The sequence below is a fragment of the Dipodomys ordii genome, unplaced genomic scaffold, assembly GCF_000151885.1.
Source record: "Dipodomys ordii isolate 6190 unplaced genomic scaffold, Dord_2.0 Scaffold14, whole genome shotgun sequence".
Classification (NCBI taxonomy): domain Eukaryota; kingdom Metazoa; phylum Chordata; class Mammalia; order Rodentia; family Heteromyidae; genus Dipodomys; species Dipodomys ordii.
This window is the reverse complement of record NW_012267230.1, coordinates 4,399,908-4,417,575: the sequence shown is the minus strand read 5'-3', so window position 1 is coordinate 4,417,575 and position 17,668 is coordinate 4,399,908. Positions and strand designations below refer to the sequence as shown.

General features: G+C 49.2%; 2 protein-coding genes across 2 annotated transcripts in view; one reads left to right on the top strand and one right to left on the bottom strand.

Annotated features, from left to right (window-relative positions):
- The window catches only part of Kiaa0556 (KIAA0556 ortholog), a 116,467-nt gene extending 107,114 nt beyond the window's left edge, over positions 1 to 9,353 (bottom strand). Inside the window, exon 1 of the mRNA XM_013011138.1 lies at positions 9,299 to 9,353. Coding sequence (XP_012866592.1) covers positions 9,299 to 9,305 — 7 coding nt within the window. The 5' untranslated portion in view covers positions 9,306 to 9,353. The remainder of the gene's footprint in view (positions 1 to 9,298) is intronic.
- A 226-nt stretch (positions 9,354 to 9,579) lies between these two features.
- The window catches only part of Gtf3c1 (general transcription factor IIIC, polypeptide 1, alpha 220kDa), a 59,245-nt gene continuing 51,156 nt past the window's right edge, over positions 9,580 to 17,668 (top strand). The window contains exons 1-2 of the mRNA XM_013011175.1: positions 9,580 to 9,817; positions 14,545 to 14,754. Of these exons, the coding sequence (XP_012866629.1) occupies positions 9,597 to 9,817; positions 14,545 to 14,754 (431 nt within the window). The 5' untranslated portion in view covers positions 9,580 to 9,596. The remainder of the gene's footprint in view (positions 9,818 to 14,544; positions 14,755 to 17,668) is intronic.

Genomic DNA, 17,668 nt, shown 5'->3' with positions numbered 1-17,668 from the left:
AATAACAGTTTTATGAGGAGTCTGGGGTTGGGGGACTGCTGCCCCAGAGCTGTTCAAGTCAGGGGGATCTGTCTGTGCACAGCTGTTACAGATGCAAAGAGCCACAAGTGTTTGCACCCCATGAGACATGCAGCTCAAGACTCTTTTTTTTTTTTTTTGGTCCTGGGGCTTGAACTCAGGGCCTGGCACTGTCCATGTCTTTTGCTCAAGGCTAGCCTCAACCACTTTGAGCCACAGCACCACTTCTGGTTTTCTGGTAGTTCACTGGAGATAAGAATTTCATGGATTTTCCTACCCTGCCCGTGATCCTCAGATCTGACTCCTGGGAGGCTAGGATTACAGGCTTGAGCCAGCAAGGCCTGGCAAGACTTTCCTATTTTTTTTTAACTTTTTTATTGTAAAAATACTGTACAGAGGGGTTACAGTTACATGAGCAAGGTAATGAGTACATTTCCTATCGAGCATTGTTGCCTCCTCCTTTGTTTTTCTCTACCATCCCTTCCTTCCCACCTCCACAACTACACTCCCCCCTTTGTTTTTTCAACATAGTGTCTTGTGCATCTCATTGTTACAATGGGTCAACCCTGTATCCCTATTTAAACATTTTGTTTTTTCCCTTCAAGACTTTTCCTATTCTTGTAAAAGGAGCTCAGCAAACAGCCCCACGCTCCTTCCAGCTGGCAGTACCCCCACCTCCCACCCCAGCCTTCTACTAAGGAATAGAGGCAAGCACAGGGCTTTAGCTCTGGGAGCCTAGGCTGGAGCTCAAGGATGGGGGTTTGCTAGTTCTGTCCTGGAACCTTTGACCTCTTCTTCCACAGCCCAATGGGAATGCCAGGCCTTAGGCTCACCCCCACCCATGGGGAAAGCTAGCTCTGCTGTCTTTGAGCTGTGCTGGCTAAAATTAGCACCAGCACAGTGCCACGCTGGGCTGTCCAGGATTACAGTGCAGCCTCATGGCAGCAGTTGGCAAACTGACTCTGTAAAGGGTCCAGCTGAAGTATTAGTGGCTTTGTGGGCCATGAGGTCTTTGCCAAGGCATGAGGGCAGCCCTTTCCTACAGGGATATGAATGGACACAGCTGTGTGTTTCAATAAAACTTTATTTACAAAGGCAGGCAATGGGCCAGAGTGCTTTGGGAAAGAAATGACTTTTACAAATGTGGTGGGATTTTTGGGGCGTGTGTGTGTGTGTGTGTGTGTGTGTGTGTGTGTGTGTGTGTAGTGGTACACTGGCACTTGAACTCAGGGCCCGAGTGATGTCCCACAGTTTTTTCACTCAGGACCGGCACTCTACCGCTGGAGTCATAGCTTTACTTTGGACTTTGTGGTGTTTAATTGTAGAGAGAAGTGTTTCATGGAGTGTTCTGCCTGGGCTGGCTTCAATCAGCAATCCTCAGACTTCAGCCTCCTGACTTGCTAGGATTACAGGTGTGAGCCACGAGTCCCTGGCTTACAAATGTTTTCTTCTAGGTACTGCCATGTTGGGTTGGAGGCATTTATCTTTTTTGGGGGGGGGGTGTCGTCGGTCGTGGGGCCTGAACTCTGGGCCTGGGTGCTGTCCCTCAGCTCTTCAGCTCAAGGCTAGCGCTCTACCACTTGAGCCAGAGCGCCACTTCCGGCTTTTTGCGTATGTGGTGCTGAGGAATCGAACCCAGGGCCTCAGGCATGCAAGGCAAGCACTCTACCACTGAGCCACCTTCCCAGCCCAGAGGCATTTATCTTTACAGTCTGGTCTTATTACCAGACTATGGACGTTCTTCTGGAGGCTAGCCTCCCCCTATTTCAGATAGGATGACATTGTACAGAACAAATACAGTTCATGGGAGTTTCAGAATCGCCCAAGTTAATATTAGAGCAGGATTCAAACAAACGTCAGATACAGAGGGGAGCTGGCTGATGGGCTCTGCGGGGTGCTACAAAGACACCACCCCTCTAGGCCAACCCCTTCCCTCCCAACAGCGAGGAATTATTCCCACACAGAATCCTGCTCCTGGGGTACCAGACTTTATTGAGGTTTTCCAGAAAACACCACAATCAGATATTTAGGAGAAATCTGCCAATGTTTCAGTTCCAACAACTAATTCAGAGATTAAAGAACTGATGTTATGAGCCAAATTAACTGTCTAAAGGCTGATTTGACCAGGAAGTTGTTTTGCTTGCAACCTCTCATGTGAAGAACTCATCTTCTTTTACATTTACTGTTACACCTATTCTTTTTCAGGTTTTCTTTTCTCAGTACTGGGGTTTGAACTCAGGATCTTCAGCTTGCTAGGCAAGTACTCTTATCATTTGAGCCATGCATGAACCTAGCCCTTTACAGTTTAGTTTTTTTGAATAGGGTGGTTTTTTTACCCAGCCCAGCCAGGATCAACATCCTTCTATCAACTCTTGCGCAGCTCGGATGGCAGGCACACACCACCATGTGGAGCTTCGCACGGGATGAGGTAGGGCCTTATGGGGCTTGAAATCTGGGCTTGGGTGCTGTCTGTGAGCTTTTCAGCTCAAGGCTACTTGAGCCACAGTGCCACTTTCAGCTTTCTGGTGGTTTACTGGAGATGAGTCTCATGGGGACTTTCCTACCCTGGCTGGCTTTGAACCCGTGATACTCAGATCTCAGCCTCCTGAGTAGCTTACAGGCCTGAGCCATTGATGGGCTTCATGAACTTTTTTTTGTGACTAGCCTTAAAGTACAATCCTTGAAATCTCCTCTCAATTAGGGAGGTTGGAATATAGGTGTGAGCTAGCCATCATTCCCAGCCCTGGATTTTTTTTCTTCTTTTTCTTTCTTTTTTGCCAGTCCTGGGGCTTGAACTCAGCCTGGGCTCTGTCCCTCAGCTCTTCAGCTCAAAGCTAGCACTCTACCACTTGAGCCACAATGCCATTTCCGGCCGGCCTTTTCTGTTTATGTGGTGCTGAGGAATTGAACCCAGGGCCTTATGCATGCAAGGCAAGCACTCTACCACTGAGCCACCTTCCCAGCCAGCAAAGTTTTGAAAATAGTACAATGCATTATGTAATAATACAAATGCCTTCACCTGGATTCATTCCTACTTATTTTGGTATCTTTAGATCCCAATGCATAAAATACATTAAAATAGTGTGGAAGGGCTGGGAAGGTGGCTCAGTGGTAGAGTGCTTGCCTTACATGCATGAGGCCCTGGGCTCGATTCCTCAGCACCACATAAGCAGAAGAAGCCGGAAGTGGCGCTGTGGCTCAAGTGGTAGAGCGCTAGCCTTGAGCTGAAGAGCTGAGGAAGCGAGCCCAGGCCCAGAGTTCAGGCCCCATGACCGCAAAAAAATATAAATAAATAAATAATAAAATAAAATAAAATAATGCGGAGTCCCTAAATAACATCCATATGGAAAACAAGCACAGTACAGTGTGCCAAATTCCTGTCCATTAAGGTGACAGTGTGGAATGCAAAGAAATAAACCAGATGGAAAAGAGGAAGGGTTGGAGGGACTGGGGGACAGTGAGGAAGGAAGGGAACAGAAGAAGGGAGGGAAGTAAGGTGGGAAGAGAGGAAAGAAGGAAGGAAGGGAGACAATGGAGGGAGGGAGGAAAGGAGGGAACAGAAGAGAGGGAGGAAGGTAAGAAGAGGGAAGGAAGGAATTGGAGGAAGGAAGGAAAAAAGGGGAGAGGGAGGGAGGAAGGGAAGGAAGGAAGGAAGGAAGGAAGGAAGGAAAGAAGAGGGAAGGAAGGAATTGGAGGAAGGAAGGAAAAAAGGGGAGAGGGAGGGAGGAAGGGAAGGAAGGAAGGAAGGAAGGAAAAAAAGGAAGGGAGGAAGGGAGGGAGGGAAGGGAAAGTGCCAACAAATAGAAGCTATGATTCCAGGTTTTGTTTGCTTGCTAAATGCTTGGTGATTTTTCCAGTAAAAGAGCCAGGTGTTCCAGAGCCCAGGCAAACAGCACACAGGGCAGAAGAGGAAAGATGCACCGACAGCACACTAACAGCAAAGCCCACGGGATCCCACCATGGTCTATTTTGCAGTTTGGAGTTATTTGGACAAGCCAGGCTAAATTTCATCTTGTCATTATTAATTCTTCCAGAAAGTTTGCTAAGCAAATGAACAGTATAAACGGGAAGTGTTGAATATTTGCTCTGGGGGCAGCAAAAGCAAGTGAACAATTTTTAAATTCCCTTCTAATTATACTGATGTGCTGAACTTTTGTCTAATTATTATGTTCCCCAAGACCTGAGTGGAATTTCTTTTCTAAACCATCTCCCTAGAGGGAACTTGACTTTAATGCAAAGGTGATCAATTCCATGGGCAGGTGCCTGCCTGTAAATAAAAAGGCAGATGTGGGCTTCATTCTAAACAAAGAGACAGCAATTACAAAGATCCCAGTGCTGGTGACTCAGACCTCTAATCTTAACTACTTAGGAGGTTGAGATCCGAAGATTATGTTTCAAACCCAGCCCAAGCAAGGAAGTGAGACACATCTCCAATTAACCACCAAAAAGCCAAAAGTGGAGCTGTGGCTCAAGTGACAGAGCATCAGCCTTGAGTGAAAAAGCCAAGCAAGGCCCCAAGTTCAATCCCCACTTCTCTCTCTCTGTCTCTCTCTCACACACACACACACACAAATACAGTTGCCTAGAGCTTTATCTGAAGTGATTTTCTGTTCTACCAGCATCTTGAGAAAAGGCGGCTGGTTTACAGGTTATCCACACCTTGGCTACATTCTCCTGATTGCCAGACGGTGTACTAAACACTTTCAGACATGACTTTAACAAAGCAGGCTTCGCCATCTTTTATTGACAAGAAAACTGAGGCTCACCGATGAACCTCGAAGATTCCAATCTACAGCCCTTCTCCCAACCCAGGAGTGTTAATTGTACTGCTCCAGAGACTGCCAGGATGGGCCCCAAGTCAAAAAACAAAGAGAAAAGCTCTAGTGTTTGCAGAAGAAACCCGTTTGTCCAGTTTGGGGTCACTTGTTCCCACATGTATGCTATGAGCTGAGGAAATGAGCCATTGCCTTAGTAAGGCAGGCTTGCTCTATTTAGTTGACTACAATCAAATTCATTAAGGCATATTTTGCTCTAACCAATAGATATGTCTCTATAAATATTTGAGATAAATCATGGTGTGTGTATTTTTGTTTGTTTTGGCCAATCCTGGGGCTTGAACTCAGGGCCTGGGCACTATCCCTGAGCTTCTTTTGCTCAAGGCTAGCATTCTACCACTTGAGCCACAGCTCCACTTCTGGCTTTTCTGTTTAGGTGGTACTGAAGAATTGAACCCAGGGCTTCATGCCTGCTAGGCAAGCACTCTATCACTAGGCCACATTCCTAGCCTGGTTTTAAAATTTGGAATGGTATCAGGGCACTGGTGGCTCGTGCCTGTAATCCTAGCTACTCAAGTGGCTGAGATCTGAGGATGGAGGTTCAAAGTCAGCCAGGGCAGGAAAATCTAGGAGACTCTAAATCTCCAATTAACAACCAGAAAACAAGTGGCGCTGTGGTTCAAAGTGGTAGAGTGCTAGCCTTGATCAAAAGAGCTCAGGGACAGCGCCCAGGCACTACATTCGAACCCCACAACTGACAAAAAAAAAAAAAAAATTGAATGGACAATGGGATTCCCTAAATCTTAAATCTAATCTTAGGGTAAATAATGCTTTCTTAGACTAAAGGTTTCTTTTTACAACCAATTTGTGTTGTGTGCATGCGCTGGTACTGGGGTTTGAACTCTGGGCCAAGGCTAGAGCCTCAGGCTCTCTCTTGGCTTCTTTGTTCAAGACTGGCTCTCTACCAATTGAGTTACACCTCTACTTCCAGCTTCTTGGTGGTTAAATGGGGTTAAGTCTCATAGACATTCCTGACTGGGATGGCTTCAAACTGGGATCCTTAGATATCAGCCTTCGGAGTAGCCTCCTTTTGTAACCAATCTGAAAACAAAGAGATTCTTTCACGAGACTGTATCATGCTTTCAGTACAGAGATGGTCAGCAGCCGGATGGAACAACACAGGCTTCGTGGAGGTAGTCTGCAGCCCGATTTCTGAGGGTGTTTTGCCTCCAGTCTTGTTTTTTGCTGGTTAATTGGAGACAGAATCTCTCAGATTTAGCCATCTGAGTAGCTAGCATTACAGGCATGAGTCAATAACATCCAGCCTTAGGTACTGAAATTTTTGAAAAATCTCAACCTATAATTATATATTTTTTCAAAGTAGTTTTACCTACATGAACTACAAGTGATGAGTGATAGATACTCAGGTAGGTATTTGGTGGATATTTTCTTAAATGAAGAGAGCCTGTAGATTCAAGAAAATATTGACAATACTGACAGTATTTGTTGCTAATGATTAAATGAAGTTTTCAAGTGAAAATAATAGAAAACTTAATTCTACTACTTTACTAGTTTCCCCGATTTTAAGTTCTCTTTAAAAATCCAAATAGGTAATGATGTTAACTGTGCCACTAACATTAGGTAATAACCCTTCCAATGGCACCTCTTGATGGATTTGTGTAACTTATTGATTTCACATTTTTCAATTGACCTATGGCTACTGATATAGCCAGTCAAAAGGCAAGACACACTATAGGAATTCCTCTGTGTGAGGCCAAATCTTCATAACCCATGAGCTCACAAAAAGCTGGCACTAGGGCAGGGAAAGTGGCTCAGTGGTAGAGCGCTCGCCTTGCATGCATGAGTCCCTGGTTCGATTCCTCAGCACCACATAAGCAGAAAAAGTCAGAAGTGGAACTGTAGCTCAAGTGATAGAGCACTAGCCTTGAGCTGAAGAGCTGAGGGACAGTGCCAGGCCCAGGCCCACAAATGACAAAACAACAACAACAACAAAACCACCACCAACCACAAAACAAAAACCCAAAAAAGCTGGCATGCCAAAATGAGACTCAAGCTGTTTTCTATTACGCTGAATATGGAAGAGATTTAAGAAAGCAAAAAAAAAAAAAAAAAAGCCTTTTTTTTTCTGGTCGGTTGTGGGCCTTGAACTCTTGGCCTGGGCACTGTCCTTCAGCTCTTCAGCTCCAGGCTAGTGCTCTACCACTTAAGCCACAACTCCACTTCTGGTTTTCTGAGTGGTTTATTGGAGTTAAGTCTCACAGGGACTTTCCTGCCCAGGCTGGCTTTGAACTGCCATCCTCAGATCTCAGCCTCCTGAGAAGCTAGGATTACAGGTGTGAGCCACCAGAGCCTAGCTAGCAATACCTCTCCTGCAGTGGGAAATATATCCATTAAAATATTTATATTCAGAAGTAAATGGGTCTGTTTTTTTTTTAATAAATTAACTGTCTAAAGACTTTCTCAGTGTTGGTGTTTTTTTTTTTTCTTCTGGTAGTAGTTGAGTCTGAACTCAGGGCTTTGTACTAGCTCAGCTTGCTGACTGACTGTCTACCACTTGAGTCATACTTCCAGTTGTTTTTTTTTTTTTACTGTTTTTGTTGGGTGTGGGACTTGAACTCTGGGCCTGAGTGCTGTCCCTGAGCTCTTCAGCGCAAGGCTAGCACTCTACTACATGAGCCACAGTGCCACTTCTGGTTTTCTGGAAGTAAGAATCTCATGGATGTTCTTGCCTGGGCTGGCTTTGAACTCAGATCTCGGCCTCCTGAGTAGCTAGGATTACAGGCATGAACCACCAGCACCTGGCTTTACTGGTTATTTTAAAGACAGAGTCTCACAGACTCTTCTTCCCTATTGGCTTCAAACTTCAATCCTCTGGTTATAAACCTTCAGACCAGTAAGGATTATGAGTGGGGCACAGCTCAGGGTTTATTTCTGATAAACATAGCTGGAACACACACAAAGCTCTGTGTGTGTGTGTGTGTGTGTGAGAGAGAGAGAGAGAGAGAGAGAGAGAGAGAGAAAGAAAGAAAGAAAGAAAGAAAGAAAGAAAGAAAGAAAGAACGAACGTGCCCCCAGCTCAATAAAGCTCTTTTAAGCGTGGGAGAGCTAAAGATGACTGCGGGCTTAAAAAGTTTAAGAACTGTTGTTTGATAGCTACTTTACATTGACCTTTCCACAGGGTAAAATGCCAAAAGCCATTTGTGTAGTGTCTCCAAGTCCAGAGGGCAAAGGTGCCTTTTAAGCACAAGACACAATGTTCAACAAAAAACACTGGGGGTGGGGAACAGGTAAGTGCCTATACTTCCAGCTACACAGGAGGTGGAGGGAAAAGGGAGAAAGATCAAAACCAGAGGCCCTCCCAGGCAGAATCACTAAGACCCTATCAACAGGAAAGAAAAGAAAGAGGGAGAGAGAGAGAAACTAGCACAGCAAAAGTGACTAGGGAATGGCTAAAGTGGCAGAGCTCTTGCCTAGCAAGTGAGAGGCTCTGGGTTGAAACCCCAGTACCTCCCAAAAGAAATCCAATCCCTCATCCCCAACCCCCCCCCCCACTGCATTTATGGGAATATAAGAGACAAAAGTGAAATTTGGAAAAAGGCCTGGATTCTACCACAGACTATACCAGTCTCTGGACATTAGCCTTTCCATTTCCAAACGGAGATATCAGAGAAGCCATTCGGCATCAATGCTGTGTTCTAATGGGGGGGTCCCTCCGTGGCGGCCCAAGAAGACCAACTGGCTACAGGTTGATTGGCGGCAGCGGATCGTTTTGAGAAATGCTCCGAGGAGACGATTGGCTGGAACTTGAAAAGGGAGCATCTCCTCTTTCAGATGGGGTGGGGACTGACTTTCAACCGCGGCCTCCTTAGACCTGACCCCGCAGACGGAGTGCATCAGCAAGCTCGGGGATGAAGGGCCCCCCTCCACCATTCCTCTCGTCATCTAGGGGCATCTGGGCTCCTCAAGTCATTCTGCCATTCTGCTGCTGGCTTGTTGGCGGGGGAATCTGGGCAAGACACTTAACTCCAAGGAATCGGTGTAAAACAACGTCACGGTGCCCCTCAAAAGTAACTCAGGAACGTTGCCCGGGTGTGGGCCCGGGGCGCGCCCCGAGTTCCCGGCCCGGAGCCATACTCTCTCTAGAGGCGGGTTACTGGCCGCCAAAGCACCCGGGGGAGAAGAGAGCGTTTTCTGAGCTCCCCGAGTCCCCAGGTCCCCGCTTCTGCCTGTGGCGCAGAACCCATCACTGAACGTGCGTCCAGAACCGGGCGACCTCGGCCGGGCAGGGTGGCCGGCCCGCGACCGCCCCGCCGCGCCTCCGCTCCCGGTCCCACACGCCCAGCCCGCCTTTCCCTCACGCCGGACACCACCACGCGGCCGACGGCCATCCGAGAGGCCTACGGCCTGGTATTCCGCCTCGGGAGGACTCAAGACGGACGAGAGGATAACCGCCCGACCTCCCGGTGGGGCCCGAGGACACTCACCGTCCATCCCTACAGGTGGCGGTTCCGGGTGCTCGGACCGGAAGTGGCCCCTACAATGTTTTTGCAGTTCCCCTGGTTACAGCGGGACTCGCCACCAATGGCGGCCGAGGTCCAACTCACGGATCCCGCCCCCTACGCGCGTGACGTCACCTCGGCGCGCGACTCCTCCTCCTAGTCTGCGTCCGACCCGCCTCCCCGCGCCGCCGAGCGTTCTGCGCAGGCGCCCGGAGTCGGGAGAGGGTAGTTCTCGGGCGGCGCGGCGCGCATGCGCCCCGGGGCTCTGCCAACTGAGGCAGCCATGGACGCGCTGGAGTCGTTGTTGGACGAGGTGGCCCTGGAGGGACTCGATGGCTTATGTCTGCCCGCTCTGTGGAGTCGTCTGGAGACCCGGGTGCCCCCCTTCCCACTCATTCTGGAGCCGTACACGCAGGAGTTCCTGTGGCGGGCCCTGGCCACGCACCCGGGCATCAGCTTCTACGAGGAGCCTCGCGAGCGACCCGACCTGCAGCTCCAGGACCGGTCAGCCTCCAGGCCGGGGGCCCGGGCCTCGGGGGGCCGGGGGGCCGGCGGGGAGCGCGGGAGGGCCCGTGGGGCGCAGGGCCCGCCGGGCACGCGGGTCTGGAGCCTCCCGGGGCTGGCAAGGCCCGGGGGGAGGGCTTGGTGTCCCATTACGCCCGGTGCGGTGGGGCTCGGGACGGAGCGGGACTGGGGCTCTGGGCGGGGCGTGGGGGTGGGGGGGGTGCTGGAGCCCCAGAGTCTTTACATCCGAGCAGGAAGGGCCGATCAGGGATCAGGGGTTGGGAGCGCCCTCAAAGCTTTGGGAGGCATTCGGGGGTCGAGTCCGGAGTAGAAAGCTTGAAGCAGCTAAATCTGCATGGCTGCAGGTTTTTACAGCCGTGAGCCTCGGGTCTTTAGCTGCTGGGCTGCAGGCGGTGCTGACAATGAGCTGCTGTTCTGAGAGCTGGACTGACTGAGCTCACCTGATCCGCACCATGCATGACTCTGTGAGGACAAAAAAAAAAGGAACTGTTTTCTTTTTCAAGACAGAGGAAGAAACTAAGCCACCGACAGAGTCCGAGTATTTTTTTTTTGCATGATATTAAGCTTGAACTAGTGTTACACACGAGCTAAGTGAACACTGTACCAATTGACCTACATCCCCTAACCCTTAAAAAAATTTTTTTTTCTTAAATTCAGGACCTGGGTACTGTCCCCATAGCGTTTCCCACTTAAGGTTAGTGGTAGTGCTCTACCATTTGAACCACAACTCCGCTTCTGGCTTTTTGCTAGTTATTAATTGGAGATGAGTCTCATGGACTTTTGCTGCATAGGCTGACTTTAAACCTCGATCCTCAGATTTCAGCCTTGTGAAGTAGCTGAGATTTATAGGCATGAACTGTTAACACCAGTCGTCCGTTCCCCCCCCCCTCTTTGGTGGGGGGCTGTCATGGGGCATGAACTCAGAGTCTGGGCACTGTCCCTGAGTGTTTTTGTTCAAGGCTAGCACTCTACCAGTTTGATCCACAGTGCTACTTCTGGTTTTTGGGTTGTTGCTTCCAGATAAAAGAGTCTCATAGACTTTCCTGCCTGGTCTCTCCTTGGACCACAATCCTCAGATTTCAGCCTCCTTAAAAATTAATGTGTACCCAGCTTTTTTTTTTTATATTAATGTGTGCAGGTCCTGGAGCTTGAACTCAGTGCCTGGGCTCTGTCCCTGAGCTTTTTTGTTGTTGTTTTGTTTTGTATATTTTTATCGGTCAAGGGGCTTGAACTCTGGGCCTAGGCAGGCCCTGTCCCTCAGCTCTTCAAGGCAAGCTCTCTACCACTTGAGCCACAGCACCACTTCCGGTTTTCTGGTGGTTTATTGGAGATAAGAGTCTCAGGGACTTTTCCTGCCCTGGCTGGCTTTGAACCATGATCCTCAGACCTCAGCCTCCTGAGTAGCTAGGATTACAGGCATGAGCCACTGGCGCCTGGCTTGTTTTATTTGCTTTTTTGTCAGTCTTGTTTTTATTTTTTTGTTTGTTTGTTTTTTTGGGTCTTTTTTCTTTTTGCTTATGTGGTGCTGAGGAATCGAACCCAGGGCCTCTGGCATGCAAGGCTAGCGCTCTACCACTGAGCCACCTTCCCAGCCCCTTGTTTTTATTTTTTTGTCAGTCGTGGAGCCTGAACTCTGGGCCTGGGCACTGTCCCTCAGCTCTTCAGCTCAAGGGTCGTGGTCTATCACTTGAACCACAGCACCACTTCTGGCTTTTTCTGCTTATGTGATGCTGAGGAATCGAAGCCAGGGCCTCATGCATGCAAGACAAGCACTTTACCACTGAGCCACTTTCCCAGCCCTGTCTTTGAGCTCTTTTTGCTCAGGGCTAGTGCTGTCTACTTCCAGCTCTTTGGTGGTTAATTAGAGATAAGAATTTCCTGGACTTTCCTGCCTGGGCTGGCTTTGAACTGTGATTCCCTGATCTTAGCCTCCTGAGTAGATAAGATTATAGGTGTGAGACACTGACACCTGGCAGAATTTTTATTTTTATTTTCATGGGGCTTGAACTCTGGGCCTGGGCAGTGTTCTTGAACTCTTCAGCTCAAGGCTAGCACTCTACCACTTGAACCACAGTGCCACTTCTGGTTTTCTGGTGGTTCATTGGAGATACGAGTCTAACAGAGTATTCTGCCTGGACTGACTTTGAACTGCAATCCTCAGATCTCAGCCTCCTGAGTAGCTAGAATTACAGGTGTGAGCCACCAGTGCCCAGTTCAGAATTTTTTATTTTGAGACAGTCTTGTTATGTTAGTCAAGACTGGCCTGGAACTCTCAAACCTCCTGCTTCAGCCTCCCGAGTAGCAGGGATTACAGGAGTATAGTACCACTCCAGGCAAGTGTTCTTAAGCCATATTGTAAAGGTCTCAGGGGAGGGTCCCTGAGTTAATAATATCCAAGAAAGGGATGGGAAGGTGGCTCAGTGGTAGAGCACTTGCCTTGCATGCCTGAGGCCCTGGGTTTGATTCCTCAGCACCACATAAGCAAAAAGAAAAAAGCTGGAAGTGGCACTGTGGCTCAAGTGGTAGAGCGCTAGCCTTGAGCTGAAGAGCTGAGGGACAGCGCCCAGGCCCAGAGTTCAGGCCCCACGACCGGACCCCCCCCCCCAAAAAAAAAAACTTAAATGTTGGATTTGGCTGCCAGTTAGCAAAGATTATTCCAAACAAAACAGCAAATATGAAAGAGAACAGAAATCAGCTGAATTTGGCTTTAGCATGTAGAATCAGAAGTAGAGAATGAGGAATATTAGTTACCACTGAAACATAAGTGTCATTACTTAAGTGGAGCAAGGTTTTTTACAACAGCCTGTTGAGAAGGGTATTATCTCATTTTTATGGAGAGAGAATTCGGGGTGGGGGGCAGGCATGATAAGGCCACACGCTCAAGGCCATCAACTAGCAAGAATAGATTCCAGAATTGGAGCTTAAGAGATCTGGATCCAGAATCCACTTTTAATCATTTCACAGAGAGGTAATCAGTGATCATTTTTTCCTCTGGGGGTGTTTGTCCTTTATTACAAAGCCCCAGGAGGGGGGCCCCAGTCTGGAATGAGAAGGTGCTGGGAGATTTGTGGGAAACCAGTCTAGTTAGTTTGAATGTGGAAATAAAGAGAAGGGTTGGGGAGACATTAGGTAAGACAGCCAAGAGGGATTGGTAACTGGTTGGAAGTGAAGTGGGAGGAAAGGTAGGGATCTAAGCTCGTGCCCCAGGTGTTCGTGGTTTGGGCAGCAGGTGAGAGTACTTGTTCCCTTCTCTGAGGCTGAGGAAACTGGAGCCTTGTGGAGCTGATGCTTAGAGAACTTTTGAGACTCACTGATGCTGAGCTTCCTTTAGGTTGGCCAAGTTAAGATTGTTTAGTAAACATCTGGCTTCCTGGGAAGGAGGCTGGCTGGAGGGAGGGACTGAGCTAGACCTCTCTGAGTCATCCAGAGAACTTGGTCATTAAGGCCGCTGGCCTTGATCCTCCCTCAGAGAGAGTGCTTTGTGATTGGAGGGCTCCAGGCTCCTCCCGGGCCACTGCACCTGCATTTCCAGGCTGGAGAGAGAAGGCAGAGTCTTCAACCCACTACTAAAGCGCCTTGACATGGCTAGGAAGGTGGCTTAGTGGTAGATTGCTTGCCTAGCACGCGTGAAGCCCTGGGTTCGATTTCTCAGTACTACATACACAGAAAAAGCTGGAAGTGGTGCTGTGGCTCAAGTGGTAGAGTGCTAGCCTTGAGTAAAAAAGGAGCTCAGGGACAGCGCCCAGCTCTGAGTTCAAGCCCTAGGACTGGTAAAAAAAAAAAAAAAAAAAAACTCTGACATGCCATGTGAATGGAGGGATGAATAGTGTAGTGAATCATCCCAGAAAGACTAGAAAGAAAGCTTGAAAGGGCTGTCAGATAAGCCTGCGTATTGATGGTGCGTGGTGGAAGAGCTTGGCATTGGGGAAAATCACACAAGCTCAGGATGGTATATAGAGTGTAGTCAGGGGGCTTGGTTTCTTTGTGAGTGTGTGTTTGTGTGCACATGTACGTATATCGCATGCATGCATGTGAGCATGCATGCTGGGAGTTGAGCCTTGGGCTCTCACCTAGCATTTCTTGCTCAAGGCTGCCACTCTACCATTTAACACACACCTCCACATCTGGAATGTTGCTGATTGACTAGAAATAAGAGTTTCACCTACTTTCCTATGTAGACCAGCTTCTAGAGTCCAACCTGGGTCCTCAGATCTCAGCCTTCTAAGTGGCTAGGGTTACAGGCATGAGTCACCAGTGCCCGGCTTCTGCCTGGCATTTAGGAAAGTAAACAGGACTGAGGACTCACGTGAGAGCTGTCCATGCCCATGATAAGGGAAGCCATTCAAATGAACAAGGGTGCCAGCAAGCTACCTACACAGAGATGGAAAGATGTCAGCTTAGAGGGAGAAAGTTTTGATACTGCAAGTTCAGGTTCCCTCCAAACTCAGGCATCTGGAGCCTGGGCCCACATGGGGAAAGAAACCGAAAGGTCATGGCCCAGGCCAGTCAGATAGTTTGGGTCCAGTATCCAGTTCTCAAGGTGTTTTAGAGGATTATGGGAAGGGCAGGAACCCACTTGCCCACCTGTCCTGGTAGGACATGAAGTCAGAGCAGACCAGCCTCTTCTCTGTGGTCTCTGCTGGGGTCAGCATTATTTCTGGAGCTGGGGTGGGGGGGTGTGTTTCATGTGCACGCTCTGCCCCTAGGTATGAAGAAATTGATCTGGAGACTGGAATTCTGGAGTCCAGGCGGGACCCGGTGCCTCTGGAGGACGTCTATCCCATCCATATGATCCTGGAGAACAAGGACGGCATCCAGGGCTCATGCCGCTACTTCAAGGAGAGAAAGAACATCACCAGCAGCATCAGGACCAAGACGCTGCAACCCCGTTGTACCATGGCCGAAGCCTTTGACAGGTAATGGAGTTGCGCCCTCAGAAATTGCCCTGGGGAAGTCTGCGGTGCATCCTGGGCCTCCTTCACTCCCTCTGCCCCTGTGGGCTGCCCCTGTCCTTCATGCCTGCAGTCCTGCACAGTTGGGGATGGTGGACAAGCCAGCATTCACACAGGGCCTTTGGCTCTGTTTGTAGCCAGGCCCGCTTCTCCCCAGCTGTCCTGTGAGCTCTCAGGCAGAGAGCCTCTCCCAGCAGAGGCCAATTCAAATTGTGATTTTCCTCAAGTCCCCAGCCCGGTTATACCTCTTCTTCCTGCTTAAAAGGATGTGGAAAGCTGCCAGTGTGAGCTCCCTGCAGTACCCCTTTGTCTTCCAGTGCAGTACTTAATATGTCCCTTCCTTCTCAGGAAACAAAAAATGGTAGCCCCCCCTGAGGCTTGATCTAGATGCTTCCATTTCCTTCTCCAGAAGCCCAGCTCCCCACCCCATGTTCTTTCTCACCTCTGACCTTCACTCCTTTAAAAAAAAAATCTTTTAAGATTGTTATTATAAAGATGATATATAGGCTGGGTGCCAGTGGCTCATGCCTGTGATCTTAGCTACTCAGGAGGCTGAAATGTGAGGATCGTGATTCAAAGCCAGCCTGGGCAGGAAAGTCCGTGAGACTTTTTTTTTTTTTTCTGGTCGGTCATGGGGCTTGAACTCTGGGCCTAGGCGCTGTCCCTGAGCTCTTCAGCTCAAGGTTAGCGCTCTACCACTTGAGCCACAGTGCCACTTCTGGTGTTCCGAGTGGTTTATTGGCAATAAGAGTCTCATGGGTTTTCCTGGGCTGGCTTCGAACTGCAATCCTTAGATATCAGCCTTCTGAGTAACTAGGATCACAGGCATGAGCTACTGGCTCCCAGCCCTGTGTTTGCTTTTAATTGTAACTCACTGCTAATACTTAGATACATGGAGTTCCAGTTTTTCTTCAAAATAGCAAGAACAGCTACGCTAGTATGGCTGATTTTTTTTCTTAGCATATGTAAACTACACAAGAGGGGATTTTGTAGTGACCCAGGCACGCAGATACAGTGTACTCTAGCCAGTGTCCCCTCCCCCACCGTTGTCTCCTACCCACTCCTGGGCCTCCTGTTCCCCGGGCTCTGTGGACCAGAGTCCTCTGCAGATGAGCCTGAGCTGGACACCTAAGCTTGTGTTCAGGTCTGCTCCCTGTCCCTGTCCCTTGCCACCTTGGGCCTCCCAGCGTGCCTGTTCCCTACCATGCTTCAGCAGCACTCAGTACCCCCTTGTTTCTGAGGACAAAGGCCTGTGTGGGGTGCTTTTCCTTCTGCTCGGAATGCCCAGTCACAACCTCCTCCTCCCAGCTTTACCTTGACTGCCACCCAGGCACCAGCCGCCCCTCTGTAAGCCACGCAGGAGCGTGTCTCAGTGACTTCCGACCTGGGCGCTGAGCATTTAGGCCTGGCAGGTGGCGTTGCTTGGCACTAGAATGCTTTCAAGTGTTTGCGCTCTGCACCCACTCCTCCTAGGCCACACAGGGAGCGGGCTGTGTGTGGCAGATGGCAGTTTAATCTGCACACAGCTCTGGCCTCCAGCCGGAAGCTGCAGCCAGGGGGCCAGGAGTCTCACCAACAGAACAGATCTGGGACAGTTTAAAGCACCCAGCTAGGAAGTGCTCTGGACCTCTTTAAGGCATAATTTCTGCTAACACAGCCAGTAGGATTTAGAACTAATCATTTGTGCAAAGCCTGGTCATTATCAGTTAAGTGAAAGTTAGACTTCAGTCCACTGATGACCACAGTTTAGTGTGGGTTGGATTTTTGTTTGTTTGTGTGTTTTGTTTTGTTTATAGTACTGGAGTTTGAACAAGCACTATACCACTGAGTCATGCTCCAGCCTTGCTTTTTGTTGGTCATATTTGAGATAGAGTCTAGCTCCCTTGTCTGGCACATACCTGGACCTTGAACCACTTAATTTATTAGGCCTTCTATTGTTGCTTGGATTGATAAGTGTGTGCCAGCCAGCCCAGCTTCCTCTGTGGAGATAGAGTCCTGGAGCACTTTCTGCCTGGGCTGGCCGGGAAACTCAATCCGCCCCATCTCAGCTTACCATGAAACTTGAGGTTGATAAGCACATCTTGGTACCCAGCTATGGACTGAGAAGAGATCCCCTAAACTTTTGTGCTAAGGCTAGCCTTGAACATGCTCATCCCAATGTGCTAGGGGTATAGGATGGGCCACCAGCTCCAGTCCGGTGTTTTAGGCCCTGAGGTTGGTTTTGATCAAAGCAGCTTAGCTCACTAGCAAAGTTCATTCACTTAACACAGGAATCTAGGCACTAAGGGTCTCGGCCTGCTCATGTTTGAGTGAGGGGGAACAGAGAAGTGTCCAAAAAACAAAACTTCCGTTCTAGGAGTGCTAAGTGACAGGGTAGGAGTGGCTAGGACTCTGGTTAGTATTTTTCTGGAAATTGGCCACTGAGCTGTGACCTGAAAGATAAGGAACATTTCTTAGAAGGTCCAGGAGGAAAGCAGCTGGCAGAGAGCCTGGGCAGCAGCCCCACAGCTCTGCGGCGTGTTTAGAAAGAAGAGGGCCGTGTGGGTGGTGCTGGCGGGGGAGGCAGGGAGGCCCCGTCTGGGACGGGCTCGCTGACCATGGGGAGCTCCTGGCCTGGTTGTGACACTGAAATTTTGCTTAGTTAATTTGGGGGGATTGTGAACCTCTCAGAAGCAAGAGGAAATGATGACTCGTGTTTCCGTTTGCTGGTAGTCGAGTGTGTGTGTGTGTGTCTGTGTGTGTGTGTGTTTAATTCAGGGCCTTGAGCTCTTGCTTAGCTTTTCCGTTCAAGGCTGGTGCTCTCCCACACCTCCACGTGTGGCGTTTTGCTGGTTAGCTAGAGATTAGAGTCCCTCAGCTTTGTCTGTCCAAGCTGCCT